Genomic DNA, 16,993 nt, shown 5'->3' with positions numbered 1-16,993 from the left:
TATATTGGGGTTAGGTGGCTTACTTCATTCTAAGCACCGCTGTGTGCCAGGACAGGTATAACTATGGAATATATTATCATGTTCAGGCTCGTTTCTGTATTAATAGTAGCGTTCGAGGTGAGTGATAATTTCAAAATGTAAATTCTTTACAGTGAAACCTTGTTAAGTTGGACTGTTCCCGTCAGGGTACGTGAATTTCAAGTTTAATGTCAAAGTCAACGCCAGAGAATAACCAATCTCGACCGTCCGCCGAAACAGACTCCATTGAGCGTAAGGCAAAATAGTGGTGAAATTATATGAATGGATTAAAGATTTGGACTATTGATAATCAGTGATGACGCCAGGTGATCGTGAAACGAGGAACCATGTCCTGCTTAAACAAGTAGTGTTTGTTTGTGGTTTAACGCCGCACTCGGCAATATTCCAGCTATATGACGGCGGTCTGTAAATAACCGAGTCTGGACCATATAAATCCAGTGATTGACATCATGCAATTGGGATACGATGACATACATGAACCAAGTCCTGTCCACCCGATCCCATTAGTAGCCTCTTACGACAAGCATAGTCGCCATTTACGGCAAGCATGGGTTGCTGAAGACCCCGGAACTTCACGGTTCAAGTCAGTAGAAGTCCATTTAACTACATATAAGCGTCGTGTCCATTTAACTACATATAAGCGTCGTGTCCATTTAACTACATATAGGCGTCGTGTCCATTTAACTTCATATAAGCGTCGTGTCCATTTAACTACATATAGGCGTCGTGTCCATTTAACTACATATAGGCGTCGTGTCCATTTAACTACATATAAGCGTCGTGTCCATTTAACTACATATAGGCATCGTGTCCATTTAACTACATATAGGCGTCGTGTCCATTTAACTACATATAGGCGTCGTGTCCATTTAACTACATATAGGCGTCCAGAAGTGTAAGCGTGCGGAAGAAAGGTTTCCAGATAAATGGGTCCAGTCAAACGAGGTTTTACTTTGTGTTCGTCCAGACTGAAGGCTGTAATTACTCCTTCGACATGTACACCCACATATTACGTTATTGGTGAGTGAGTTGGGTTTAACGTCGCTTTGGACGCCAGCTAAGTGTTACAATAGCTGGGAATCAGGTCGACGCAGCTGAAGTTGCTGAAGTCCTATTGTAACCGGGATCATCACGGGTCGTTTAGTGCATTCAACCCATATACCTACTGAGAAGAGGACCGCCTCCGTAGTCTAGTGGTAGAGTATCCGCCCGCAGAGCGGAAGGTCCGGGGTTCGATCCCCGGCCGCGTCATACCAAAAGACGTTAAAAGATTGTACTTGATGTGCTCGGTATTAAGGGCTAAAACAACGACTAGTCGGCTCGGAGTCAGTATACTGTGTCTGACTGGGGATTTCATGTTAAGCTGCGGCATAATATCTCAGTGAGCTAGCACTATAAATTGGTATCAGTCCGGACTAGTACAATCAGCCACACAAACACACGTCGTATTATAAGTTCAATAGTTTGGACGGGACGTTAAACCCCATTTCATCTCACCTCACCTACTGAGTAGTATCATAGTCAGATCCTAATACGCTTAGCAATAATATCACTATTTAAATGCGACCTTATAGGTACTAGGATACAATTGTGCTTTGATGTCATAACAAAAGACGTTTGACGTAAATTTACTTCCGTATAAATCGCCACTTGTGCGGACTACAAAACTATCTTGTTTCTCTCTTGTCATGTAATAAAAACATTATTTCAAAACATTTCAGCATATATGTCTACTTTCAATTAATCAGACGTTATATCTAAAACTGCAATCATTATATAAACAATTATAACTCTGAAAATGGGTCCAAATGTTTGATGCTATGTATCTCTGTAATAATTAATAGAAGGTTATGAATTGTATTTTTGTGGTCCTAGGGTACAGTAGTTTTAAAATAAAATAAGAAGTCAAAGTGTGATTTTTCACCCATAAGGCCCCTCATCTCATGGTTGGTCTCAATTACTGTTGAAATGAAAGCGGCGTTAAGCAGTACACAAAGCTGAATTAAAGTAGTGAGGAATAACAGCTTCATAATAGTTGTTCAGGCTGAATCGACAGTTCGAACCAGTTAACTTTATGTTAGTCATTCAGGCCGGAACACCTAAATAATTATACGTGGCCTAAATACATCGCAATGGAATCACCATTGAATTCTCTGTTTGTCAATACAGTTTAGTAAATAAAAGTTTTAAGATTTATTTTGCCAGATATGGCCTTAATGTGGATATATCAATAAAAAGTTCACCCCCAATAATATTTAAATCACAAATCTTTTCATTTAGCATTGCATCTGTAGCGACGGAATCCAGTGCAGAAAGTGGGCAAGGGTCTAATTTGCTGTACAGAGTTACGTCCATTAGACGTGCCAGAAACCTTAGACCGTGTGATCACACCCCGGTTCGCCCTTTGTAGATTTGTTAACACCATTCAAATGGTAGACTTCAAATATCACAACGGACTCTGCTCCTACACCAAACTAACACGCCGTGATAAACATTTTGTAACTGAAATGCCGTTCTCATAATATGTTTGTTTTGAACATTCACATTTTTGTTTGAACAAGCACTTTTTTATTTGACGTTAACTACCGGGCTAGAATGTATACACCCATGTTTGATGGTGGCTAGAAATGAAACAAACTAAAAATTGCTGTATGGTGATATATTTGATGCGGGTGGCATGGTTGTGTTTTTTGGTCAAATCCAATTTTCAAGTGTAAAATTAATTTGCTTTCAGTTTAGTTCTGTCACCACCTTCACTTTTACAGGCAGTTAAAGGCAGTGGGACCATCACGGTGAAGTTGGATCGTTACATGAATCCTGACAGCATAGTGGCTGACGGCAAGGGGACGTGCTGTGACGGCCTTGTTTTCTGTTCATCATCTCCCTGCGACCCATTCTTCCGTTTGTGCTACACCCACATAGGAGCAAAGAGGTTTGAAGAACATTTACACCTAAAACAATAAAGCACAATAATAGTTTGTCGATACCAGCCGAAGTTAAGCAACGTTGTTCACAGTGAGTACTTGGAAGGGTGACTGTGTTCGACAGCTTGACTCCTGAGAGTTTCTTGGGTTACGGTCCTGAAGCACATGTGGTGCGTCCTTGGTGGCAAGTGAGTTTGTTCGAAATATGCCTCTGTTAATCAAGCATTGAATGGGTACCCGGTAGGATGAGATGTTTTTTTGACTGTTAACCTCCCAGCGCCTCAAAGGCAGCTTGGGTTGTATACTCCATAGGGAGCTGATAAAGAAAATCCAGTGCACACCGATTCAATTGACCGTGTTAATAGTGGTGTTAGCGCTTTGAGCATGCGTCAAGGGATGGCCCGCATTATTATTATTTTTTTTAAAATTATTATTATTGTTATTTTGATGTCGTAAAGTCATTTATATAAACTGCCGGCCAGAAGGACCATACAACATCCGATATTAGCATGACAGTTGCCCGATTTAAGGGAGGGTAGCACATACGTTTACAAGCTTTCAGCCTAATGGACAATGACGCATACATCTGACATCGCTTAAGTTCAATGACACGTCACATTAATAACGTGTATGATCAACCTCTACTAAAAGACGCGCAAATCTCTCCGGCGCACAGAAAAAGTCAGTCGTCTGATGACGTCACGTGGGATACGTCGCCATTCATCTTGGAGGGCGTAGATCGGTTCTTCTCGGATTGGCAGGAGGATGTGGTCGCCATTGAAAACAACGGTCCCAGGGGTGTTCTATGGGGAACAAGTCTGGGGAGCGTGCAGGCCACGTTGTATTTGTTTGCTGCAAGGAAGTTCTGCAGGATTCTGGGTGCTTGGAGTCTGGCGTTGACATGCTGATAAAGGACATCACGTGGCAGCTGTTGTAGAAATGGTAGGACAATCGGACCAGGTGACCAGGGGTGTTCTCTCCTGCCCACAATTTCCCCTACACTATAACATCCCCCACCATACGCCACAATTCCTGAACGCGGCATGCCGCCGTTCGTTCTCTTCGATCAGCTCTGAACAGACAGAACCGGCTTTTATCAATGAAGACGACCCCATGCCAGTTACGTCTGTTGCATCAGGTTAGTTACAGAAACGCGGGAGCAACCAAACGTTCTAGCAGTGTGGGCATCGATAGCTCCCATCTGTATCATAACTAACTGGACTTTTAAAGTCAGTTAACTCTTGCTTCGGGAAGATGTGCTTATTCATGAACAACGACGACATCTCATATCATATGTAATACGGCTATTCCACATTCTACATACCACACTTTTGATTGTTTGGATGCTCATGTTCCCTGGAAATATTAGGAATTGTTATATTCCGTATTTTGAATTAGCCCAGTCTCCGGTGTTTTTATAATCAGTGCACTGAACATAGCCACATCTGAAACGGTTGGAACGAGTAGTGTGTCGGCGAATTTCCATAGAGCCCGTAGTATTTTTCAACCGTTTAATGGAATGCACAACTCTGGTCACTATCATATATTTTGTGCCCAAGGGCTGTTCCACTGACCTCGATAATATGTTACATGAAGGCACAGCTCTCTACGGTCACTTATAGTTAACACCGAAGGCTAAGAGGGGTATTTAGGTCATAATCAGCTCCCAGCAACCACTGCCTCAAGCGATATTGTTGACATAACAGATCAGTTTTATGGCCCCGTCATGGGTGCTCCAAATATTGAAACAGGGGAAACACATTTCCTAGAATCATTTCAACAAGCAATACTGATATCACAGTAACTTTTGGTAACTCTTTATGATGTCTCCATTGCAAATTTTACGGATTTTTATTTTTATGCATTATTTGATTTTTATCAGTGGAATGGTTCGTGAGGGATTGATCCGAATGGACAAACAGTTTTAGTATTGTTTAGTAGTATGGATGAATTGTTATGTTACATCTTAATAGTATATCAACCATTATCATATGAACTCATTCATATGAACCAGTCATCGTTAAAAGTAAACCACATTCCACAACAGTTTTTGAAACTAGACAACAACAAAAACAATACATAGAAAAAGACCAAGTAACTCAAGCCACCATGATCATAATGACATTACATTCTACAGGCACCTCCTCCATGGTTAGGGCTGGTGATGTTCGCACCGTATCACAAAAGATCAGATTTTGGAAAATTCATAAATATATGTTAATGAAAAATATGAAAGGGACTGTCGCATACTTCAAAAATGCTTTGTATGAATTATTAGCTAGGTTAGAATAGGTCTTCAGCAACACATGCTTGCTGTAAGAGGCCAGGGTAGTGAGGCTCGCTGATTTGGTGGATGCATGACATCATATTCCAATTGCGTAGTTCATGATGTCAATCACTGGATTGTCTGGTCCAGACTCTGTTAATTATAGTCCACCGTCAAATAGCTGCAGTAATGCTGAGTGCGCGTTAAACAAGAAAACTATTTTTTGAAATAGGCCTACCCTATGCAAATGTATCAACTGTAATGCCCAATACTCAAAATAAGTAAAAAAATAATTTCACAACAGCGTTATTATATTTGTGGTTAATATAATTATGCTCTTTCATGCCCATTAGTAACATCATAATTGTGCGTTTGTGAGGCATCACATATGGCTCTGCTTCAATGTTTTCTTGTGTACCTTTATTACGTGAAGTTTCGGTTACCCATGGCCATGCGGCATGTAGTGGTTTTTTTTTCATTTTTTCCATTTTCTTAAAAAAAAAAAACAACGTGCCGTGGACGTGTATTACTTGCAGCAAAGGGCATTGTTTTTGGACGATGTGTTTTGCATTCATTTAACTATCGCTTGTGTTTTTAATTTTTTGCAATTTCATTTTTAAAGTGGTAAAGTTTCTTTTGGCCGTCAGTTTACGTAGTGAATGAACTGTTCAGGAACTGTGACATACTGAAGAAGGAAACATCCCGCTTCGATAACAAGAAGGACATAACATTTGGTGAAATGATTGGAAATGTTCGCAATCCGACGACTAGCACTTTCACATCCAGCCATAAGGTACAGGTATGCTTAGATAAATCGTTATTGACACATAATGATCTACCAACCGCAAGGTCCAAATAATTATTCCAATCTATCATGCTCTGATTTTACACGTTTTCTTTGAATATGAAGACATAGACCACATTAAGTATGTCCCATCATGGTAAATATAGGATTCAATCCCAATCAATCGGTGGTTCGTCAAAAACTATAAATTTCAAATAATTCAGTTCAATTATTATTATTATTATTATTATTATTTACAATATTGTCTTGCGTTGTGCTAAAGGTCGGAGTGTCGACACAGATTACAGTTGTAGACTATGATAATGGGGTAGATGATATCATCGAGGTGCTGAAGTACGAACATCGTTTTGAACGCTTTTCCATGGTAACTCCATCCAAGTACAAGAGCGGTGCTTGGCTGAAAGGGCGAGCGTGTCGGTGAGTATAGCAATCACACTTTTTAAAGATACACATTTTTTAAAATGTACATGGTACTTTAATTGTCCGAGTGAACGAAATGGGGATCGCTGTACCTTCACCTAATTACTACCACGCCAAATTCATGCTTTTCGTCATAGTCATGTAGGCAACACATTTGCATACATGTATCATTGATACATGTACTTTAAAAACAATAAGAATGTCTCGGCCCAAACAGTTCTTTTGTGGCTGACTCAGCATAACTGAAATTAAATGACAAACCTCGGGGATAATTTACGTATGTCTGGAGTATTTTTTTAAAGCGAAATTCCAATCATGACCGACCTATGACGTCATGCAACGAGGTAACAAAGCGGTGATGTCAGAGTTTAACTGGATGTCGATTTCATTACGCGATTTTTGTTTGGACTATGCATACACCCGTTAGGCCAGCAAAAACATATCTCAGAAATTGAAGCCAAGTTCGGCAAGGTTGACTCATGAATTTTATTGTTAGTTAACTCTTTTGCGTTGGGAAGATGATATTATCAGTCAAAAGCTTGAACTCCACCCAACTACATAGTCCTTGGTACCTAAGGGACATAACTCTACACAGCAAAACGCAAATTACGCGGTATGCAATTCTTACTATTAAGGATGAAAGAAGTTTGACCTTTTACAAATCAGATTTCCCTTTGTGTGAGTCAGAATTTCAGATTGTTCTAGAAATATTATAGTAATAATGTACATTCTTGTATATTCATAAAATGATTGTACTAAAGTCATAATTGAGATACCACATTGCATAAATTATATCGTTATAGAAGGGAGAGTAGCACTTCAGAAGAATTATTTCTGCGTCTGTACATTGTGTAGAGAATGGCGGCTTGGGATTGCGAAAGAAATATCATTAATCATTACATGACTTAATTTATCAATAGGTTCCATTGATAGAAATAGTGGTTCAAATTGAGAAAATTTACAGAAAAGATCGCTCCTTAAGTCGGAGTAAAAAGGACAAATAAGAGCAATGACATTCGTCATTCGTTCATGTATGTGATTCCAGGTGATATCTGTAAGGAAATATAGGTACACAAGCCAAAAAAGACACATTTGGTTATTAGGCATGTGCACAGATTACTTAAAACACTTCATGCTTATGTGAACAAAATAAGTAAAATCTACATGGGTAATGAATTTATAATGTGTATTTTACAGCTATAAGCTGTTTATATATCTGGGTCTCTGCTGTCTTCCTGTTTTAATACTATAGGATACATATAACTAATTTTGTGGAGTGTGATCGTGGATGGTACGGTCAACATTGCGACAAAACCTGCCAAGAATTCCAAATGACCTCCTATCCAGGCATGTACGAGTGTAACCACAATGGATATTTAGTCGCGTGCAAAGGCGGTAAGTCACAGATATTAGACATTGAATATGAATATGGTCCTACTCCTTGGGCGGTAGGCGTAGACCGGTGATTAAAACGTTTGCTCGTCACGCTGCAGTTTGATTTCCAATATGGGTACTATAATGTGTGAAGCCCATTCTTCTTTTCCAAGCCTTGATATGGCTGCTCAATGTGACGCAAAAGCAAGGTCGCTCCTTAACTCACTCACTCATCTGTGTAGACTCACTCACTTACTCATCTGTGTACATCACATATGGATGTGTTTAACTGCACCAGATATATGCCATATCTCTGATACATATTCAAGGTGCATTTTGAGTTTCTTTCTTTTTTCGATGGTTAATAATAACTCATACGTGCGGAATATATAATCAATAAAGTACTGCTTTTAATCCGTGAAACAATTTTCATGTTCCTATAATAAATTCAGTTATGTCGATATGACTGATATATTTAACAAATTAAATTACATGTGGGCTATTATCATAAATCAGTCGCTTTTTTGAAGAGAAAACAAACTGTCAGCATGAAATGACGACGGTAGTTCGTCCTAGGACGCCGCCGATAGACGTAATTCGAGCAACATCTCCATCGACAACGACGTTACACGCCATCTTAACGACATCGGCACCACAGAGGACTACATCACTGTATACCCATGTAACGCAGTCTCAACGACCCTACACAGAAAGATCAACAAGTGACGTTAGCAAATTTTCACCATCAACTGAGGTACATAGACATTTTAATTCCAATAAAATAAATCTAAACACAAGCAGCACTGTTAGCACTGACATCGATACAAGCAATACTATCGGTACATCGCCGAATGATTCTCCATCGGTTCCAACTTATGACATCGATACAAAGAGTACTACCGGTACATCGTGGAATAATTCACCGTCGGTGCCAACTGAGGACATCGACACCGATACTGATGGCCTTACAGAGAATATCAGCCATGTTTCCAACTTGACAGTACCACCATGCATCTCTATCGGGAACCTACAACACATTCGTAAGTCATCATATTTAATCAGACAATGCACAAAATGACAACCTCAGAACAATTACGTACACAAAGGATTCGTGAAAACACGACAAGATGTCATGATTAAACAACTGTATTCAAACTAATAATTAATATAAATTACAATTTATTGCAGGAAAGTTCCTCATGCACACGTTCACGACAACACAATGTCAATACAATGAAGTGGTAAAAACGTATCGGCCACTTTGTGAAAATCCAGATAAGATATATTAATCAAATTTAAACAGAGACACAGAAGTTCTAAATGTGAAATAAAAGGTCGTACTGATTGAAAAGATCCCACAATATATATATATTTTATAAATTATATTTTACATTGGGCAAGTAACTTCCGGTACTTTCTAACCATCTTCCTAACAAATGGCCATAATACTTGACTAACAACAAACTGTTATACGTATGACCACCATACAGGCAGAATATGCTCCCCTTTTAGCAAACATTTGGTCTCTTGACGAACACTATTTGATAAATACATGCTCATGAAATAATCAGATAATGGAAATGATTTTTTCTCTTCTATTTCAAAAGATATGTTTTTTGTTTTTTTTATAACATATACCCAACAAAAGTGTTTAAATTGACGTACACGGTGGTGTGAATCTTTTATAAGGTCTAATAACACTTTAATATGATACATGATTGTGAAGTTATTCAAATTATCCATTGATAAACTGTGGAAAGTTGTATTTAAAACATTTTATCACCCAAAACTGGCTCCCACTGTAGCTTGGGTGAGAACAAGCGACACTGTAGATATCGCTGCAATCAAATTGCATCACAATGCTTTGCAGACCATTGTGACGTCATTGGTGACCATGACGTCAGAATCAAATGACATCACTTATGGCTCTGCTACTGAAGCTGTTAGCAGTACCTTTTACACTTAAGACACTGCTTATTACTGTCTACAAACTGAAAAGGTGGAAGAATGATGTTGGATGATAAATAAAATCTCACCCTCATGTCTTTTGAAATCAAATATATCAACACTCGATGATAAAAGTGGAAAAATCCTCGGCAAGCCTCGGAGTTTTCCGACTTTCATCAACTCGTGTTGATATATTTGAGACACTCAAAAGACACTCGGGTGGGATTCATTATGTAATAAGCAGGTTGATGTAGAACTGTTTGGATATCAAACTCACACCATGCATGAACATATTTCTGTTTGAAATTGTTTGCTATATTCAAGTTTCCTAATGGAAGGATAAGAAATACACCATTTATAGAAATTATTGTGGTCTTTGTATGTACAATGACGTATACATATCAACAAATACGTACATGTATTACTAAACATTTCTTGACTCTCATCCGATTCTTCAAACTAACTTATTCCTCTGACTGTTCGTTGTCATAAATGATTACTCTTTGATGCAGGAAATTCCCTGCTGTTGACGTTTCGAATCGCCGATAACGTTTCCCTATCCCACAACAAGCGGAACGTAACTTTGGCTCTCGAATCATGGAAACGACTATCAAATGTGAACAATTTCACAATAACCATTGCAAATATAAGGTATGATACTACTACTACTACTACTACTACTACTACTACTACTACTACTACTACTACTCATTTATATTTTCTGTCCCTTTTGACACGAATGTGTTTGACAAGATTCAGGAAATACATGGCAAATATGCGAACCTTGCTTTCGAAATGTCTATCTTGCATCCCAAGTACCAAGTTGTCCGACTCCCTATTGTTCTCGGTGCTTGATGTTTGGTACCTCCCAATCCTTTGACAGACATTGGGAGAGTACCCGTGTTTGCTACCAGGAACACAGTCTTTCTGACATTCTTGGTAATGCAGAAGGCTTAAGTGTTGGGGAGTCTTCACATTCTCCGAACAGTTCTGGGTGGGTTTGACTAGGCAGTGCTTCCTGGGAGAAGTGCCATTCGCTGGTTGGGCTGCTTGTAGAGGGGGCAAGGGCCCTGAGCTGATGATGAACCTCACCAGCCTGACTGTGACATGATCACCCAAACCATCTTCGCTTCATTTCTTATTTTATTCTGTAAATATTGGTTGGTTGGTTAATAATAATCTTCACATTATTCTTAAAGTTCTCGGCGGGTTCGACAAGGCAGCGCTTGATAACCGAACGTTTTTTGTTTGTGGCTATTATATTCGGAAAGTACGTCTATTACAGTGGTTCGTCCTTTAGTCTTGCTGTCACAGTCCCAAGCAAAGTAAATGTATCTACTTTGATGGAAGCCGTGTTTGAAGAAGGAAATCTTGAAGAGTGGATTGAGAAAGCCATTGGACACAGCATCATTCCAGTAAATCGACCTCTGTGCTCATCCTCCATGATAAAACAGGTTAACCATAATTTTTTAAGCTACTGTCGTTTAAAAGAAAGGAAATTGTCTCTTTAATACAATATGATTGAAACAATCTTTGGATTATTATGAAGAGGATCGGGCGTGTTTGGGAATATGACAATAATAAAATGACCATTTGGTACTTGAAAAGGACTATTTGGTTAAGTAAGTATGACCATGTTAACGATCAATACGTTGCTTTTAGTCACATTCCAGCAACACAAATTACCAAGATTTAGCTTCACACTTTGTACCAAAATATGTTCGAAAACGGGCCTTCGGTGTAACGAGCGAAAGCTTTAACCACTAACCTACCTCTCCATCCTACCAATTAGGGTGCCCATGTAGGGTATCGACCCGTGTCCTTGGCGTTACCAACCAGCGCTTTAGCCCCTAGGATACCGTCACAAATGTGTTCATGTTGGTATGACAGTGAAACTCAGAAAATAACAACATAAACCACATAAAACAACGAACAAATTGAAAAGAGAGGGCTGTTACATGTACCTTCACCAAATAAAGGGGCTCTGATACATCTTGGAAGTATTATGACAAAGAAGATCATTTCAAATGTGTGATCCTTGCGTCTTCTCGTAGGTGAAGATATCACAACGTGCTGGAGATCATTCCTCGGCTATCATCGGTATTGTGATGGGCGCTCTATTTCTTGTCGCAACAACAGCAGCTGTTGGGCTTAGCTATCAGTGGTGAGATACAGTCGGAATTACTGTCTTTACTCAGTGACATAATATATATATAGTGGCATCCTCTGACAGGGTATATCAAACAACCCAAAGTTGACCCCTCCCTTTTCCCTTATATGAAACCGATAGTAAGGTACATGTAAACTAGGTGACCCCTTCGACATTGATGGACATAGGCTTAGCCTTAGTAACAGTGATGTGTATATAAGTAACAATATGTGACATCAAGAGGTAATGTTCAGCTTCTATTTTACATGGTCTTAAAACGATTACCTGATGATACCTCTAACGGTTTTTAAAAAAATCTTTCAGGCATCTGATGTTTCGGAAACGTACGCGGAAGGTGTGCCCAGACAACTCTCCTGTTGAACTTCAGATGGTTGAAGAGGAAACCAGGGATTAACACTGATGGTGGACGGGTCTCGGTTTCAAACAGGACGCTATACGTTTAACGGTCTGGTGTATATGACATTTTGGCATCCATGACAACTGAGACTGTCTATGTGTAACGAGAGTATCAAGAATACAACAGCCACAGTGTTCAGACAGACAGTGGTGTTTGATTGATTCAAAATAGTTTGGACTGTCAGTTGGCGGCTTTGTATAACTTTATCCCATATTAAGCTGACAAACCATATCAAATTAAAATACTGATCGGTGTTAAGCCAAACTCCCTCACTTATTTCTATATGGTGCCTTTTGTGCGGATTTTAAGATTAATATGTTTTATGCGAGACATTAGTTATTTTATTTTCAGGCCCAATTACGCCCGCAAGCTGTGGGCATGTTGCTGCAATATCGCCTTTTGTAATCAAATACCTCCGTTCCTCACTCACTAACAAAGTAAAGGAATATCACACTTGAGCTCTCAACTACGAGTGGCCTGGGGAGTACTTCACTATTGCATTTTCTTCAAGTAACAACCACAATGAAAACCATCGTCAAAAACAACAATATTTCAACACCTTGAAATAAATATGTTACAATATGCATCTGCGCGTCCAATTGCAAATAGGCACGTACAGCGTTGACATTTGATCTGTGCGTGTATTGTGATGAGAACAATACTGAATGTGAGTTCCTGTGAAACCTTGCATGTTTCCCTTGCATGACTTATGTTAATGCTTTTTTAACCTATTCAGCACTACTTCTTTATCGCTTTTTTTCCTTTGAACGTTAGTATGAGTGCGACAGTCTCACAAAGAGGCTTGAAATATTGTCACCAAATATAACCAGATCGAAGGCGCCCTCCACAATGACGGCCGGTAATATAGTGCTGGTTCTACTGCCACAAGTACGTACACAGATATTCTTATTTAACTTATTTCAGTGTACATATGTACCTTTTTTATTACTTAAGGAATAATTAATGTCATGACACGTTTATTTATTTCTAACTTGATGATGGTTGAAGTCACATATGTTTCTCGTGTATCAAACATTGGCATGCAGCCATTGCGATTTTCAGATATGTTGTGCAAGCATCGCTGTGACACTTAAGTTCGTGAGATATGACCATGTCGGTGAAGGCAGGATGGCAAATGGAAGATGTTGTACTACGTTCTTTTCGAAGTGCATAGTTCCATGTGATCCGTCGATAAGAGTGTGTGTTTCGTCTCAAACAATACCAGGGTAAATATATACAACACTTAAAGAGTGAGTGAGATGGATAATGCCGTTTTGAACAGTATGCAGCTCTACCACGGCGTGTCCGCTTATGTGGGAGGAAAGACCGAAGTGATGCATGAAACAGACGTTTGCCACTTTGGTGAAACCTACAAGCACGGGTATGGTACTGACAAACCTAGAAACATATTCGGGGTAAACCGGGATTCGAACCAACGATCATAGGTTCCTGGCGTGTCCAAAGGAGGCAACTCCATGCCATACCTCCGACATTATAAAAACGTCCTTGTTTGTGTTAAAGAACATGATTCAAGTCGGTCCTTCCTCCAACTTTAACACAACTCGTGAATTGATTAAATAGCATTAAAAAAGGCGACAAACCCCTGATCAGTCACTCTTTTCAGAATGTGTAATATATATAACGGTGAGACGAAACAGTTCGGACGCATGAAGACAATCACTTTTGACAATAACATGGGAGCTGTACCAAACCCTCTCGTACTTCCAGTGGGCCAATGGGAGGTATGTGTAATAATTTTGTAGATACAGTTTTAATGATTGTTACTCGCTCTCTTTGTCTTCACATTTGCATGCATGGGTAACTTGAAAGTTTGTTTGATTGTGGGTTTATTTAACGCCGCTTTCAGCAATATTCAAGCTACAAGGCGGCGGTCTGTAATAAATTGAGTCTGGACCAGACGATCCAGTGATTGGCATGAGCACCGATCGACTCAATTGGGATAAGATGACATGCAAACTAAATCATCGAGTCTGACCACCCGATCCCGTAAGTCGACCTTTTACGACAAACATATGGGTTGCTGAAAACCAATTCCAATTCTTCACGGGTATGAAACGAAAATACGACCCTTGAAACTTGGCCTATCCACGACTAATAGTCTTATTTCAGATTCTTAATCTTGATTTCAGGAATCATACCTTTAACTGTAACTAAATGTGTTTAGTTCTGTAGTTACATGTAGTTCACAGTAAAGCTTCTTATAGATATTTTATTCATTTCAATCCCTACTAATAAATACTTTATACCGTATTGCCAGATGGCATGTGGCGGAGTCAGAATTCTAATATAATGTTTACCACTCTAATGATGGATCCAGAAAGATGTGACAAGTGTATTTTGTTATTTTCAAGATGACACAATATCCCAATACCAAGTTTTGTTGATACTGATACCATATTTTTATCCAAAAGCAAGGTTTGTATTTCATCTTTACCGTTAACAACGGAGGTGAAGGAAAAAAACCTTCATTGATGGAACGCCTTAATTGGCACCTCAACAAAACACAGATAGTGTATCAAGGCATTGGGAAGATATCTCCGCATAAGATATCCGGAAAAGATGTTGCGTAAGTATGTCATGGGCACACAAATACATGTACGTACAGACATGATAGGCTGGAGCTTCATAGAGTATTTTTTGGACGCGTTTTTCATTTGATATTTCATGTTCACGTATCACGTCACAGAGCAAGGTTGCATGGACATCACGTAAAATATGCTATCGTTGTAGTGTCGAAATTTACAGACGTCTGATTGAACTAGTATCATGATTGGGTGGAACTTTAAAGACGTCACGCGAAACATGTACATAGTATCATGATTTGGAATAACTTTACAGACGTCGCACGGATCCAGTTCCGGACAGAGTAGGACTTTATAGACGTCACGTGGAACACAATATCGTGATACGATAGAACTGTTCAAAAGTGATTTGGAATTAGTGTCGTTATAGGTTCGAAACGTACGAATGTCACGTGGACCCAACATCGTTATATATTAGAACTGTAAGCGTATCACTCGGACCATAAACCTCGATACAGTGTAAAGTGACATGATCCCAGTGTGTGACAGTACTTGTTTTAACATGCATGTCGGTTCTCAGTGCCGTCGGCTTTGGTCAGTAAGGTCACTTTGTTTAACATTTCAATGCATGATAATTAAAAGGACAATCACATTAAAGAACCCGTGAAGATCTGGGTAAGAAGCAACCCATGCTTGCCGTAAGAGGCGCCTATGCTTGTCGTGAAAGGCGGCTATTGGGATCGGGTGGTCAGGCTCGCTGACTTGGTTGATGCATGTCATCGTGTCCGAATTGCTTAGATCCATGCTCATGATGTCAATCACCGGATTGTCTGGTCCAGACTGGATTATTTACAAACACGCTGTATTAAGCTGGAATATTGTTTGAAACAACAAATAACAATATTAAAGTATCGGCATTTATGGCATTGTGATCCAAATATTCGGAAAAAATATATATTTGTCAATTTAATTGTAATTATGAACCATTTCAGGCAGATTACGATGCTGATTTTTGTTGATATCAGGTTGACACTTCATATTGGTATTGACTGCTCCAAGGATTTCTACGGGAAGCAATGCAAAGTATACTGCAAAGACTCGGATGACCAGACAGGGCATTACAACTGTGAGGACGATGGACACAAGCTCTGTATGAAGGGTATGTACATTGTATATACCCTGTGGGCGTATTGGGTTAGAATTGGTCTCCAGCAACCTGTGCTGGTCGCAAGAGGCGACTTAATGGACCGGATGGTGAGACTTGGTGACCTTGGTTGATGGCGTGTCATCTTACCCGACGGCGTGGGGCATTGCTCACGCTATCAATCAAAGGATTGTCTGGTTCAGACTCGATTGTTTACAAACCGCTGCCGCCATTAAGCTAGAATATTTCCGTGGTTATTGCGTTAAACAATAAACATACACAGAGTGTATACGCGTGTATATTCAGACATTTGATTTATTTATGACGCAGGATAATAGAATACATAAAATACACACGAAGCACACGAGACCTACCCTCATATGTTTTGAAGCCAGCGTTAAAAATAGATGAGGTCTTGGTCATCACTAAAGTGTTTATTTGTGATGTTTTATCACAGATGTGGTAAACAATGTTACTAATAGAGGAACATCTTAATGTACTGTTTGCTTTGCTAACACCACCTCGTTTGGTGAGATTGTCCTATTTAAAACCATGTCTTACTGCAAGGATTTAATTACGGTGAACGCAACGCATCGGTGCAAAGTATGTGAGTATTATTTGCTGAAGCAAAAAAATGCAGCTTAATGTAAAGGAATACTTAAAATTAAAAATCGTAAAAATAGCGTAAGACAGTTGCTTCTTAAAAGTATTAATTATGGACAACAAATCCATTATCGCGCAAATGGCAAGCATTAGGTTCGGTAAGTGTAAATGATATCATTTCATCAGGTTGCTGAAGATCTCGACAAAACAATTAGTGTGATTTCAGTGTTATGGAATCTGCATAAAATAACTTGTGATGTGAAAATGCGGCGTGTAGAGTGCAGATACAATTGCAAGACTCAAGCGTTAACGTTTGTTTCAGATCACCATCATGCATTCACGCTTTCAACCAATACCTTGC

The 16,993-nt window shown here is 39.3% G+C and overlaps 1 protein-coding gene across 1 annotated transcript; it reads left to right on the top strand.

Moving 5' to 3' along the window:
• The first annotated feature begins 11,118 nt into the window (after positions 1–11,118).
• On the top strand, positions 11,119–12,339 carry LOC139468743 (uncharacterized). Its single transcript, XM_071250870.1, has 3 exons — positions 11,119–11,229; positions 11,830–11,939; positions 12,249–12,339. Exons 1-3 carry the CDS (start codon positions 11,119–11,121, stop codon positions 12,337–12,339), a joined length of 312 nt encoding a protein of 103 aa, XP_071106971.1.
• Positions 12,340–16,993: the final 4,654 nt, after the last annotated feature.

The sequence above is a fragment of the Haliotis cracherodii genome, unplaced genomic scaffold, assembly GCF_022045235.1.
Source record: "Haliotis cracherodii isolate W230 unplaced genomic scaffold, xgHalCrac1.p SCAF_2, whole genome shotgun sequence".
NCBI classification, from domain to species: domain Eukaryota; kingdom Metazoa; phylum Mollusca; class Gastropoda; order Lepetellida; family Haliotidae; genus Haliotis; species Haliotis cracherodii.
The sequence above is the reverse complement of the archived record's forward strand: the minus strand, read 5'-3'. Positions and strand labels throughout refer to the sequence as shown.

Bases quoted from the DNA above. Each gene is read 5' to 3' on its own strand.
- LOC139468743 (XM_071250870.1), top strand. From the start codon at position 11,119: ATGGAAGCCGTGTTTGAAGAAGGAAATCTTGAAGAGTGGATTGAGAAA. The intron at 11,230-11,829 runs GTTAACCATAAT...GTCTTCTCGTAG, and splicing joins CATCCTCCATGATAAAACAG to GTGAAGATATCACAACGTGC. The intron at 11,940-12,248 runs GTGAGATACAGT...AAAATCTTTCAG, and splicing joins GTTGGGCTTAGCTATCAGTG to GCATCTGATGTTTCGGAAAC.